Source organism: Eumetopias jubatus, unplaced genomic scaffold (genome assembly GCF_037043125.1).
Source record: "Eumetopias jubatus isolate StellerSeaLion01/CBP00866 unplaced genomic scaffold, mEumJub1_p1.0 scaffold_14, whole genome shotgun sequence".
NCBI classification, from domain to species: Eukaryota; Metazoa; Chordata; class Mammalia; order Carnivora; family Otariidae; genus Eumetopias; species Eumetopias jubatus.
In genome coordinates, this window is record NW_028274820.1 from 97,128,648 (window position 1) to 97,141,760 (window position 13,113).

The 13,113-nt window shown below is 46.7% G+C and overlaps 1 protein-coding gene across 2 annotated transcripts in view; it reads right to left on the minus strand.

Moving 5' to 3' along the window:
- TCAF1 (TRPM8 channel associated factor 1) overlaps nt 1-12,291 on the minus strand; it is a 35,278-nt gene extending 22,987 nt beyond the window's left edge. For both annotated transcript variants that reach the window (XM_028106143.2, XM_028106145.2), the window contains exons 1-2: nt 12,218-12,291; nt 2,622-3,255 (exon numbers count right to left, since the gene is read on the minus strand). In XM_028106143.2, the coding sequence (XP_027961944.1) occupies nt 2,622-3,241 (620 nt within the window). In that variant the 5' untranslated portion in view covers nt 3,242-3,255; nt 12,218-12,291. The remainder of the gene's footprint in view (nt 1-2,621; nt 3,256-12,217) is intronic.
- Nucleotides 12,292-13,113: the final 822 nt, after the last annotated feature.

Below are 13,113 nucleotides of genomic sequence, written 5' to 3' on the forward strand. Positions count from 1 at the left end.
ATTCAAAAGTACTGGCAATTGGCAATACATACACACATAGACATATTTATATGTATATCAGAGATGTTAAAAAGGTAAGTGAATCATTTGGAGAGTTAAATTTGGTTTTCTGTTTATGTCATAAAAGTATTTATGCATTGACAGATGTGGAAGGTCTTTAATGTGACTTGTGAATTATTTTTCTTGTCTTTTAATGTTCTTACATGTGAAGTGAGGTAATGAAATATATACCTTAATAACATTTGGTAGAAAGTTTGGAAAATAAAAGTTTTAAAAGTAAAAATCATCTACCATTATTCCATGACCCAGAGTTCTACCCATTACTGATATTTTGACCTTTTCCTTCTATAATATTTTCTACACAGAGCTATATTTTTTGAACAAAAGTGGGAACATAATGGAAAACAGGTTAGTATCCTACTTCATTACATTTAATAATACCCCCTAAAAGATTTTCTCCATGCCCTTAATTATTCTTGGAAACATAGTTTTAATGGTTGGTAAATCTATAATTTATTTAGTCATACTACTCTTCCCTATTACAAATAATGCTGAATTGCATATCCTTGTACATGAATCTGATTATGTCTGATTCTTTTTTAAAGAATCTTAATTTTTTAAAGTCCTATTAAAAGATGTATTAAAGGTTTATTAAGGCTTAATTCACATAAAATAAAATTCACTCGATTTAGGTTTATAATTAATGGATTTTGATATACAGTTTGGCAACCACAACAACATCAGGTGGGAGAAAGATCACTCAATGTCTACCTTTCAGCATTGGCTACATGAGAGTGAATTTTTTTTTTTATTTCATTTATTCATTTGAGAGAGAGACAGAGAGAGCACAAGCTAGGGGGAAGGGCAGAGGGAGAGGGAGAAGCAGGCTCCCCGCTGAGCAAGGAGCTAGTGCAGGGCTGGGTCCCAGGACCCTGGGATCATGACCTGAGCCAAAGGCAGACGCTTAACTGACTGAGCCACCCAGGCGCCCCCGTGAGAGTGAATATTAAGTAAACTATGGGGTAAAGGAGGATAGGGTTTTTTGTTTTCTCTTTTTCCATACTAATCTCAACGCATGCATTTAATCAGTATTTCACATCTCTCTCTCTCTCTCTCTCTCACACACACACACACACACACACACACACACACACACACGCTCTTGTGCCTTTTACTTTCTCCTCCATACTTCTGTCAGCCAGTCAGCTCAGGAAAATCATTGCTGTCATCTTCAGTCCGTCCACAAGTCAAAAAATGCCCCACCTAACATATGAGCAATGCTATGCTATACCTACCTGCAAAAGCAAGAGTTGTGACACAATCTTACCTAGTAAATAACCAATACTAATAACCCACAATCTCCACAACAGAGTCTGCATACTTCCCTTATTAACTCTGATTTTTTCTCAAGCATTAATCTTCAAGTTGATTTTCCATGTGCGCATACACATGTACGAGTACACGTACACACATGTACAGCCTAACCCCCCCAAGCCCCCAAGCTGAGAATCATTGATGATGAGAGATGAGTAGGCATAGCCAAAGAAAAAAGAGGGAGAGTTTTGGTAGAGAAAAACATCTGTGAAGGCAAGTAAGGGGGATTAGGTTTTTAGAAATAGAATTATGGTCAAGTCTTACCGCCCTGTTCCTTAGGATGGTCATTGGTAAGCTGAAAATTTGATCAATTTGGTCAGTCATTATGCCTCAGAACAACTGTGTCTTTCCTCATGGCACATGTGGGGTTTTGTTTCAAATGTTCCATGCCAAGAAGAGGCCATACCCATGGCCCTATGTGTCTGTACTAACCCTGGTATGCCTTCCTCACCCAATCCTACTTTACTCTGCTCCTGCCAGTCAGAAACCCCAGTGCTCTCTGCTCCAAAGATGCTTCGAGTTTTAACGTACAACAGGGCATGGCCTGGTACGCTTCTTATACTCCTGGGACTCCTCCAGCCTCTAATCTCTCCCATTCATCCATCCAATCACCAGCCAACAAATGTTTCCTGAGCACCTACTAACCTGCTCTACGTTCAGCACTATATGAGATGCTGGAGCACAGTGTGAACAGAACAGACTGGGCAATGCTCTTAAAGAACTTCCATGTAGCCTGTCTCTGTACCCATTGCTTGCTTCCCTCCTTCTTCAACATCAGTTTTGCCTGCAGACACAAAATCCTCCCCTAACTCCTAGATTTAGCACGAACAACTCATGCTATCTTTTCTTCTAGATCGCCTTCTGAATCCTCTAGTTCTTTCTTACTTCCCAATCCCATCTGGCTGGACATTTCAAAGCCTTTCCCACAGCTCTTTGGACTTTGTCTTATGGGGTCCCTCATGTCTGTTTTCCATTTCCTCACATTTAGCTAGACACCAGGGAACATACTGGTCACTAAGAAGTTTTCTCTGCTCAAAGAGCTAAGTGGTCTGGCCTGGGGAGGCAGTAGCAATGGAGACCTTGATTGATTTAGGGTGATCTGTTTGATATAGGGTAAGTCTGCTTGATTTAGGGTGAATCTATGCCTAAGTGCCAAGTTCTCTTCCGTTAGCCTGGGAGCAACCTAAAGACAAGAACCGTGTCTTTTTTAACGTGGGACCAAATCCCCACTGGGGTAATGCACTCACCTAACTAAGACTGGAATCTTGGGCATCTTCTTGGAGACTTTGAAGAAACTTGTGTCCCCTTTGTTGTCGGTGAAGTACACGCCAGCCACACTGGTCACGAGGTTGCCAGGGAACGTGAAAAGCACCCTTTCATCATCGCCCTGGTTGGCCCAGTCCCAGGCCTGGCCTCCAATGAGCAAACCCCCTCCACGTTTCATAAACTTGACCAACTTTTCTGTCATGGTTTCATTGTAGGCATCAATGCAGTAAACCCCCAGGGAGTCTTTCACTTCTGGCTCAATCTTCGCCTCCACCCCAGAACCCTCAAGGATTTTGGCCAGGGGTGCCAGGGATGGGTGTACACCAATGGGAGCCCCTGGGGAAGAACAGAGCCAACCCACTGCATTGAGGAGAAAGGGAGTGAGCTGGGCTTCTACCAAGTAGTCCTCATGGGACACCACCACCAGGCGGCCTCGGCCATAGGAGGAGGCAGCGATGAGGACCTGGCCCATGTCATTCACCATCACTGGGAAGGAGGCCTCTCCAATTAGAAGCAGTTCACATGGGATGGCATCTTCAGGGACATCCCAGCTTGTCACTCCATTCATAAGGGCCTCAAAGGCAGCGGAGGGAGTTGCCATGGCTGGACCGACTTCTGTAGAGAGGAAAGCAAAGACTCAGTTTGGTGAAGAACAGATAAACAAATAAATAAAGGAGCCAAACAGTTCACTCCTCCCCTAGCAGGGACAGTTCTTCCCACGACACAGATGAGACAGATTCTGAATTGACTCAGGGACTCACCAGGGGTGTCAACGTAGCCAACCCAGGAGACCCCATCACACCTTTCCTGGTCCTCCTAAACTCTTGTGGCCAAACCAAAAGAGCTTGACATTTTTCCATCGCAGAAGGAAGCAAACAGAAGTGGAGAATGTGGGCAGAATTGTGCCCCCAAAGAGATACCTGTAAGTCCTAACTCCCAGTACCTGTGAATGTGACCTTATTTGGAAATAGGGTCCTTGCAAGTACAGTCAAGTTAAGATGAGGTCATGCTGGATTTGAGTGAGCCCTAATTTAATGACTGGTGTCTTTTAAGAAACATCTGGATGCAGACACAGACACACAGGGGAGAATGCTAAGAGAAACTGGAGCGATGCATCTATATGCCAAGGGAGGCTAAAGGTTGCTGGTGAGCACCAGAAGCTCTGGAAGAGGCATAGGACAGATTTTCCTTCAGAACTTCCAGAAAGAACCACCTTGCTAACACCTGGACTTCAAACTTCTATGCCCCCAGCCCTGTGAGGGAACATATTTCTGCTGTTTTAGGTCACCCGGTTTGTGGTGATGTGGTACAACAGCCGCCGGAAAACTAATCCAGTGGTGCCGCATGCTGCCTGCCGCCCCACTCAGCTCCCACACTGATCTTATTAATCCCAGCTTGGGGATCCCAGAATTTCAGTCTGGAAAGTCTGGGTCCTCAGAGAAGCTTCTTTGGTCGCAGTCATAGGCTGGGGAAGCAGAAAGCATAAGTCCTCTGTGGCTTGAATCCAGGTCCCAGACGACCAGGAACTATGGCAGATTCTTAGTTGTGCCTGGACACAGTGGAGAAAGGTGTGTATGTCTGAGGATGCGTACTCACATAAATCCTCTGCTTCTTCACCATGAGCTCCCTGCGTAGGATGCTTGACGTCTGAGCTCCACTATATACACTTTACTGAAGCAGTTGCCCCAAGAGCAGCTGTGTTTTCATAATCAGGACATCCGGGAGTTGGCATTCTTAGTGCCCACTCGGTGGAACCAGCCAATGCTGCTAGCCTGGTCCCTGAGGCTCTCACCGCAGGCAATGTTATGGCCAGAGCCAACCTCATCATCTTCAACCTGCTGACCCATTCACTTTCTATCCTTCCCTTACCTCTTCTGAAAATGCAGATGTTCCTTATGTTTTTATCTTTGGTCCTTGACATCTTTCTATTTCCCTTGTCAGAGAATATGCTCACTCTGAAGGTAATATGGCAAAGCAGTTACAAGCTCGGGCTCTGGAGTTAGGCTATCTGGGCCTGAATCTTAGCTCTGTTTGCTTACTAACTGTGAGATGGGGCGACACATCTCAGACTTCACTTCCTCATTCATTAAGTAGGGACGGGAGAGTCTAGCACATAAGGTTGTCCCAAGGATTAAAGGAAATAACAAGTGTCTTTCAATTACTTATTATATATATGAGTATGTGTATGTGTATATTTATATGTATGTTTACTTATAATTATTTGGTTAAGAGTAAGCTATTTAACTTGCACAATAGAGAATTCTTATTTTTTTAAAAGATTTATTTATTTTAGAGAGACTGAGCGAGTGGGGGGAGGGGCAGAGGGAGAGAATCCTCAAGAAGACTCCCAGCTGAGTGCGAAGCCCAATGTGGGGTTCGAACCCATGACCCATGAGATCATGACCTAGAGCCGAAATCAAGAGCTACCCAGGCACCCCATACAGAATTCTCATAAAGTGAACAAAACCCAAACCTAATGTCAGATTTTATAAAAACTGAACTAAGCATTTAATGATTCTGATTTTATAGTTTTCACATTTTGGAGCCAATGCTAACACTAATATTAATTATTATTACATTTAGTTCTCAAGCGTTTCCACGGGCCCTTGAGAAAGTCCCCGGCACAGGCACTGTGCCTTCCGCAGGCACAGATGAAAAGGCCCCGGTTCTGAGGTAACGAATAAACTCAAGATCCCTCCTGAAAGAGCACACTCTACCATCTGCAGGGGGCTCTGAAACTAAAGGAGTCTTAAATTTAGTCTTTTCCCTCCAAACTAGCTCCTCTTAGGCCCATTACAGGGGCTCAATGTCCCTAGCTGCTAAGGAGGGTGACATTTCCCTCAGAGAATCTCTGAGATGATAGAAGCAACAGGCGGCCGGTTCACGAGAGTCTGTCCTTTCCCTGCTCTTCCTGGTGCCCACAAATAGCCAGGACGGCAAACCACAAAGAGTCACAGTTGCGCCCCTTCTCTCTCCTGTCCCCTGTCCAGCTGGTCACAGTCCTGTCAATGTCATCGTTCAAGGTTTCCAACCGTAGTGCCAGGAACCTAGTTAAGGTGCTCAGTAATTCATTCCTCGACTAAACTGACCCAGTTTCTGAGTCACCAGGGCCTGTTCCTGCCTCTGCTCTTCTACAGCCACTGATAGCATTATTTCCCAGAAGAGAACCCCCTCCCAGAGCTTTGCTTTTTCCCACAGGGTTGAAGCTGACACTTTCATCGTGGAGCTTGAGGTCTCCGGGGCTGGCCGCTCCTTACAGTTTCCAGTCGTGTCTCTCTGCAGCTTCCAGAACACTTGGCACCCCCGGACATGCCCTGCTTTCATTTTAGAGTCTCTTTCCATTCTCTTCCCTTCCTGTTCCCTCTCCCACCTCTTTCATCTGTTGAAATCCTACACTTCTAAGAGAAGATATTCACAGAAGAGGAAATTTAAATGGCCAAATAGTCTATGAAAATACGCTCAATCTCACTAGTCAAAGGCAACTGAAAACAGAACGCATGATGTTGCCCACAAGATTGTCAAAAAGGAAGAAGGCGAAGGAGGAGGAGAAGGTGAAGAAGATGAAGGCAGATGATAATGCCCAATGTCCAAAAGGCTAGGAGAACACGACCACAATTTGCTGGAAGGGCCGAGAAGCTGAGAGCAATCTGACGGTGGCAGCTCCGTTTCAGAGGTCAGCCTACCCTCAGACCAGCAATCCCTCTTCTGATGGCCTTTCTTACAGAAACAAGAGCGGCAGTATTACAGATACATGTACCAGGATGCTCACTGCCATACAAAACTACAAATGGAGACGGATAAATGCAAACCTAGAAATGGAGATAGATAAATGACAGGTAACGTTGTCCAGAACCATCTATGACTTCTGTGGGTGCGGCTCTCTAACCAAAGCCACACCTATCCCACCTCTGCATGCTACCCCACCTCACAGGCTGGTATTACAACAAGAGACCCTGGGGCATAGCCCCCAGCCAGCCACGGATGCACACCCCCCAAAGAGCTGCTCATCAGACCCCTCCTCTCTGGGCCCTGGTCACTGCCAGGGCTGGTACTCCACAAACACTCAGAGCAGAGAACTCACGTTTTTGTCTCCCTAGCTGTATTTCAAGCTAGTTCATGGGAGAACAGTCTGTGGAGAAGTGACAAAGGGATGGGCAGGTGGCCTGGAGATTTGAAAAGTAGGGGACCAGAACAAAGAGGGCTTTTCCCGTGGAGTTGCCTCCTTCCACCCGCTGGGGTTTGGTAGGGAACACTCAGGCTCGCCTCTGATCGGCCAGTTTCCCCTGCCCTGCACCATGAGTGGGACTGGGGTACAGCCTCAGCCTGATACCAGCGCTGCGTGTGTGGCAAGCCAACATCTGGAAGGATGATAATCTATATTATAGAATATCATGTCACTATTACAAAGAATGAGTTAAATCTGTTTCACATCTATGTAGAAAACCCTGGATATACTTTTTTTTTATTTTTTTTTATTTTTTTTTAAAGATTTTATTTATTTATTTGCCAGAGAGAGAGAGAGAGTGAGAGCACAAGCAGGGGGAACGGCAGGCAGAGGGAGAAGCAGGCCTCCTGCTGGGCAGGGAGCCTGATGTGGGACTCGATCCCAGGACCCTGGCTGGGATCATGACCTGAGCCGAAGGCAGACACTTAACCGACTGAGCCACCCAGGCGTCCCCCTAGATATACTTTAAGTGGAGACCTCAAGTCACTATGATATATAGCACACAAACCCATTTTTGTAGGAATAAAGATAATAACAGTAGTACTAGTGATTTTAGTAGGAGTAATCACAACACACTGTTTTCCAGGTTCCAGGCATTAGAAGTTTCTTTCCTAAAGTATTTAATCCTGACAACAAACCTGTGAGGTATGTAAGATCACTATCCATTTTATAGGTGGGCAACAACAAACAAAACAAAAAATGTGGTGGCCAGAGAGTGTGTTACTTGCTCAAGTCACACAAGTGTGAGTGGTGGATCCAGGATTCAAACCCAGGGAATCTTGTACTGAGTCCACATTCTTAAGTACCAGAAACATATAAGCCTGTTAAGGACCAGGATTTTCTATACAAGAGAAAAATCTATGGAGGCCACATTTTAACATGCCAACATTAACTGCATTAGGGAGGGAAGAGGTGAACAGTATTCTTTCTCCTTATACAAGTCTTCATCCTTTGAATTGTATGTATTCCTGTTACAGTTAAAAATAACACAGGTAATATAACTTCAAACAAGCAAGTAAAGACACATTAAATGCTTGGGTATATATATATTACTGGATTGCTTACCTGATCATATCTCACCTAAAATGTATTTTTTCATCTCCCAGTTGGCTGAGCATTTACCTACTAAAAAAATTTGATTTCCTCCTCTATGGGGTTCTTTGAATTTTGCAGCTGGTTCTGTTCCCACTTTAACCAGCTATATCCATGACTCCAACACCTGACTTTTAAATGGAAAGCTTCCTGTTTATGCTCTCCTAGCGTGGGGACTGCAGACGGACACAGCCTGGGGTGGGGGCGGGGTGGGGGAATCCCTTTTATTTCTCTCCCTAAGTTCTTCATCCTTGGTTCTCCTTCTATGGCTTCTGCTTTCTCTCCTCTGGGCCAAGTCTGCCCTCTTTCAGCTTGCTGGAACCCAAGGCACCTCTAAAGCAGAAGGTACCTCAGGCACAACCTGTAACTCAGGCAGAGAGCTTTTCGAATCCCCTACCCCTACCACAAAGAGGCCCCATGCAGCCTAAATGGGTTTCCCTTTAAGAGATGTATTTGGAAGGGAAGGAGGGTAGCAGGCCTGTCTTGGATACTGTACCACATCCTGCATTATAGTTCTATTTCAAATCCAAGTAGGGTAAGTGTCTGAGATCAGGGGTATGTGGGTTCTTTGGATTCTCCAGGAGAATGAAGAGGTGCTCCGTGGTGGATAACGGGAGTGATGGATGGTGTCAAGGGCAGACCTAGATCACTTCTTCAGCAAACAGCTACCCTGGCCTTGACAAATGATTAATAGCACAGACATTCAGTCCTGTAGGTCTTCTCTTCTTCCTGCCATTTTCTTCCATGCACCCCTTGTTTCTTTTTCCTTCTACATCCAATACCCTGTCCGATGTCCATCAACTTCTACTAAGCTAGAACTGGGGTGGGTTCACCCTTCTTTTGTATTCTGTCGTACATATTTATTAGAACGTTAATTTAAAAAATTAAACAGATTCCTATATACCTACTACCCTGCTTAAAAAACAGACCATTACCATTATTTTTGAAGGCTTCTAGTTGTCCTAATACTTCCCCCATTCCCAAAAAAGTAAGCATGATTTAAAATGCTGCTTTTCTATTCCCCTAGGCCTATCTTACTACACTCCCTTCTCAATTCCTGAGTTCCCCAGGGGCTCTCTTTCTCTCACCCGTATTTGCTCATTTCTCTCATGAGGAAGCTCCCAAGAGTACAGCATCATGGGGAGCACAAGCCCGGGAGTGTTGGCGAGGCTGCCTCCCAGAGCGCAGCGTTCTGTGAAATAGACAACGGGCGACACAGGTCGTTCTTGAATTTGAGGGGCTGTCCATACTGAGTTCTGGTGCGGGATCCTCTCGGTTCCTCCCCAGGCCCTCACCCCAGCCAGACTTGTACACAGGCCCAGAGCCAGTCCGCAAAGAGCTTGTTGGTGACGTCAGAGAAGGAATGGCGAGGGGCTGGGGGTGGGGGCAATAGGGGGAGGAGGGGAGCTGAGCAGAAAAGCTCTGCCTGGCAGGGAATGCTCCAGACCTGTTGGCACGGTTTGGGTGAGGTAGGGGTACACAGACCACTGGCGCCTCTTGCACTTAAACACACACACCCCCCTACACACACACACACACCGGTCTCCCGGGGGCTGGTGAGAGTGGGTAAGGGAACTCAGTCCCAGAGCCGGTGTTTGCAAAGATCAAAGGGCAGTAGGACAGAAGTGATGCTCTGTCACCAGCCACCTGTATGACCCTGAGCAAGCCCTGCTCCCTGGGCTTGGGCATTCTCATCCGACGAAGCTGCGGAGGAGATGCTCTTCTCCCGTCGGGCCTGTGCGTATCTCGACCACACAAAGCACGCAAACACAAACATCAGATGTCAGAACCCGGAGCGGGGCAGCAATGCGGCAGCGGCGACGCGGAGCCCAGAGCAGAGAAAAATCAGCAACAGCGGCTAGGACACAATCAGCGAGGGACCTGTCCCAGATTCGGGCGCCCCTCCGGCAGGTCCCGCAGGTCCCGCAGGTCCCGCAGGTCCCGCAGGTCCGCCCGCGCACCCTCGGGCCCCCTCGGCCTCCGGCACCGCCCTCCCCCAGAGCCAGGCCGAGTTCCTCGCCAGCCGCCCCTTCTCCGGCCTGCGAGGCTTCGGCAGGGGGCCACTCACCGGGTCGCGGCGGCAGCCGGACGGGGGCAGGGCTGGGTGCAGAGGGGACGCACCGTGCGGCGGGGAAGGGGCTTCCCTGCAGGCAGCGCCGCGGCGGGCGGGCGAGCGAGCTGGTAGCGGGGAGGAGGCGCAGCCGGGATGGGGGGGGGGGAGGGGTTCGCGAAGAGTCTCCTCCTCCCCACTTCCTCCTGGGCGCGAGAGCGAGCCCGAGGGGCGGTGCTTGGCAGGGGACAGCTCTTCTTTGTGTCGCCGGCCCTGCTGGCTCGGCATTGCGGCGGCCCCCATCCTGGCAGAGTGGACGGCCGTTCTATTAGAGACATAAACTTCTCTGACTATTCGTTACTAAGCGAAAGGCTGAATAAATGATAGGACATCTTCGGTGCGATATTATTCAGTTCTTAGGAAGAGCTTAGATCTCCATTTGGTCGGGGGGATGTACTTGACATACTGCGGGGGGGGGATAAAAATTGTACAAAACTGTTAGCTGTGCTTTCATTTTTGTAATAAAAAAATAGCCCTTTACGTATTTGTGCTATAATGGGAGAAGGAAAGACTACATCTCTACCTGTTAATATTGTTTGACCTGAGAAAGAGCGCAGGGCAACTTTTACGTAGCTCTGCATTGTTTGCATTATCTATGTTTCTTTTGTAAGTTATGGATATATTATATTTCAAACGGACAATAGGTAGCTAGAGTCTACCTTTCTATGTACATTTCAGTTCCTATTTCTTTCTTGAAGTCTCTTCTGATCACCAGTTGACAGCTGCCCTCCCTTCTGTGAACTGTGAGTTCTACTTTGTCCCCTGACTTCACCGCCCTCAGGAGCTAGTTGTAGCATGTGAAATGCAGTTAAAAACTCGAGACTGTCACCAGATGTCCCGGATTCAGATCTCAGTGCTACAATCTACAGGCTGAGTGACTTCTGGCAAGTTATTTAATTTCTCTGCACCTCAGTTTTACCTGTACAAATAGGAATGATAAAATTAGTACCTATATTACAGATTTATTGCAAGGCTTAAATTGAGTGAATACTTGTAAAGTTCTTAGATCAATGACTGGCATGCAGTAAGACTGTACCAGTGCCTATTAAATAAAATAAATATTCAGGCTGCCCTAAGATCCAATACTTCATGTTCCAGGAAAATGCATACCTTTTAATATACTGACTAGAGTTTTGGTCCAAATCCAAGTCATATTTCCTTTCCTCTTTCCTTTCTTCTTTGAATCTTTCCCCAAACTGAATCATATAATTAATAGCCAATAAGGGATGTGGGTAGGTGAGCTCAGTGGCATAAAACATAGAAGGAACGCTAGGAACAGAAATCAAGAGAGCCTCAATCAAGAGAACCTCAATTCAGGATCCTGCCCAGTGAAGGACAATCTGAGCACGGCCTTTATCCCCGACAGGGCTCAAGGTTCTGAGCTAATAAACAAGGAGGGCTAGAGACTCGCTTGCTAAGTCCCTTTCCAGTCTGAAATGACAAGACTAATAGCACCGCAAGGCAAACCCCCAAGTATTGAGTTGCATGGAAAAATTTAAAATGCAAAACAAAAACGCACATATTGTTTACATAAAAATAAATAATAAAAGGACAAAAATATACGTGAGAAGGATAGACCCTAACATATCTGAGGACGGACATGAGATTTCATGGGGAAAAGATTTTAACTGTCAGGTTGTTTCTTAGAAAGGAGGAGACACACACACATATACACACACGGGGGGAGGGGGGAGGCACACATCCTCATCCACGGGGTGGGGGGCGGGGAGAGCAAGTGCGCTGAAGCAAAGGTAATAATAAAATGTCCGCATCTGATAATTCTGTTATATTATTTTCTGTACGTATCTGCAGCTTCGAAACATTTCATCATGAGAAGTGTTGTAATAGGGCAGTAATTCCTGGCGAAGAACGAAGCACGAAAGAAATCAGAGCCAGAGTGGTAGAAAAAAGCAGAAGCAGACACAGAGATGGAGAGACCGCAGGGAGTCCTCTTTGGAAGACATCTGCCTCTTTAGGCCCAAGCGGTCTCGGGCCCAGACCCGACTACCTTCGCAACCCCGCAGGCGCCCCCTCCCCCGCGCTCCCCCGGACTCTGGCCGGATCTCTCCTTTTCCCACCCCAGCTGCGCGGGCTTGGTCGGTGCGCCGGGGCCTGCTCCGGTCCCAGAACCATCTTTGGACGATACTCACCCGTTATCCAGCAATTTTCACACCGGGCTAACCGGAGGAGGAAGGGACTGATCTGCAGAGACGTGACAAGGAGACAGGGTAGTCAGCCTGCTGATTCGGTAATTGGCGGAGGTGGCGGCGGGAGGCGTGCAGCGCTGAGCTGGGATGCAGTGCAGAGAGGGCGGGGGGGTACCACCCGGGAGCCGATTGGCGGCTGCGGCGGGGGGGCGGAGCCTGGCCGGCCGCCCCCAGACCTCAGAGGCCCTGCTTTGTGTTGAGAGGATGCAGCCCCAAATCCTGGATGGAGTCCCGGCACGGCTCCGAGGGCGACAGGGCGATTGGTTAAAAACAAATCCGTAAGACTTTACCAACGGGGGGGGGGGGGGTTTGATAAATACAGATTTGTATATAAAACGATACATAACTATTTACAAGGATGAGTTAAATATACATATATGTGCCAGGAGTTAGGCTGTATCTATGTTAATTTTTTTAAAATATTTTATTTATTTGAGAGAGAGAGAATGAGAGACAGCACGAGAGGGAAGAGGGTCAGAGGGAAAAGCAGACTCCCCGCTCAGCGGGGAGCCCGATGTGGGACTCGATCCCGGGACTCCAGGATCATGACCCGAGCCGAAGGCAATCACTTAACCAACTAAGCCACCCAGGCGCCCTATGTTAATATTTTTAATGAACGTTTAACATGGTATTAAAAATAGAGCTTGCATTTTTGTAGGAAAAAATTTTTAAATATTTATATATGCTTATATAAACACAAATTATATGGAAAACATACATCAATTAGAATCAGTTACTTCAGTTAACAGTAGATTACTTTTAAGTATGTTTTCTTCATACACCTCAACATTTCAGTAGAAATATATATTATTTTGTGATAAAAATTGATAAATTTAATG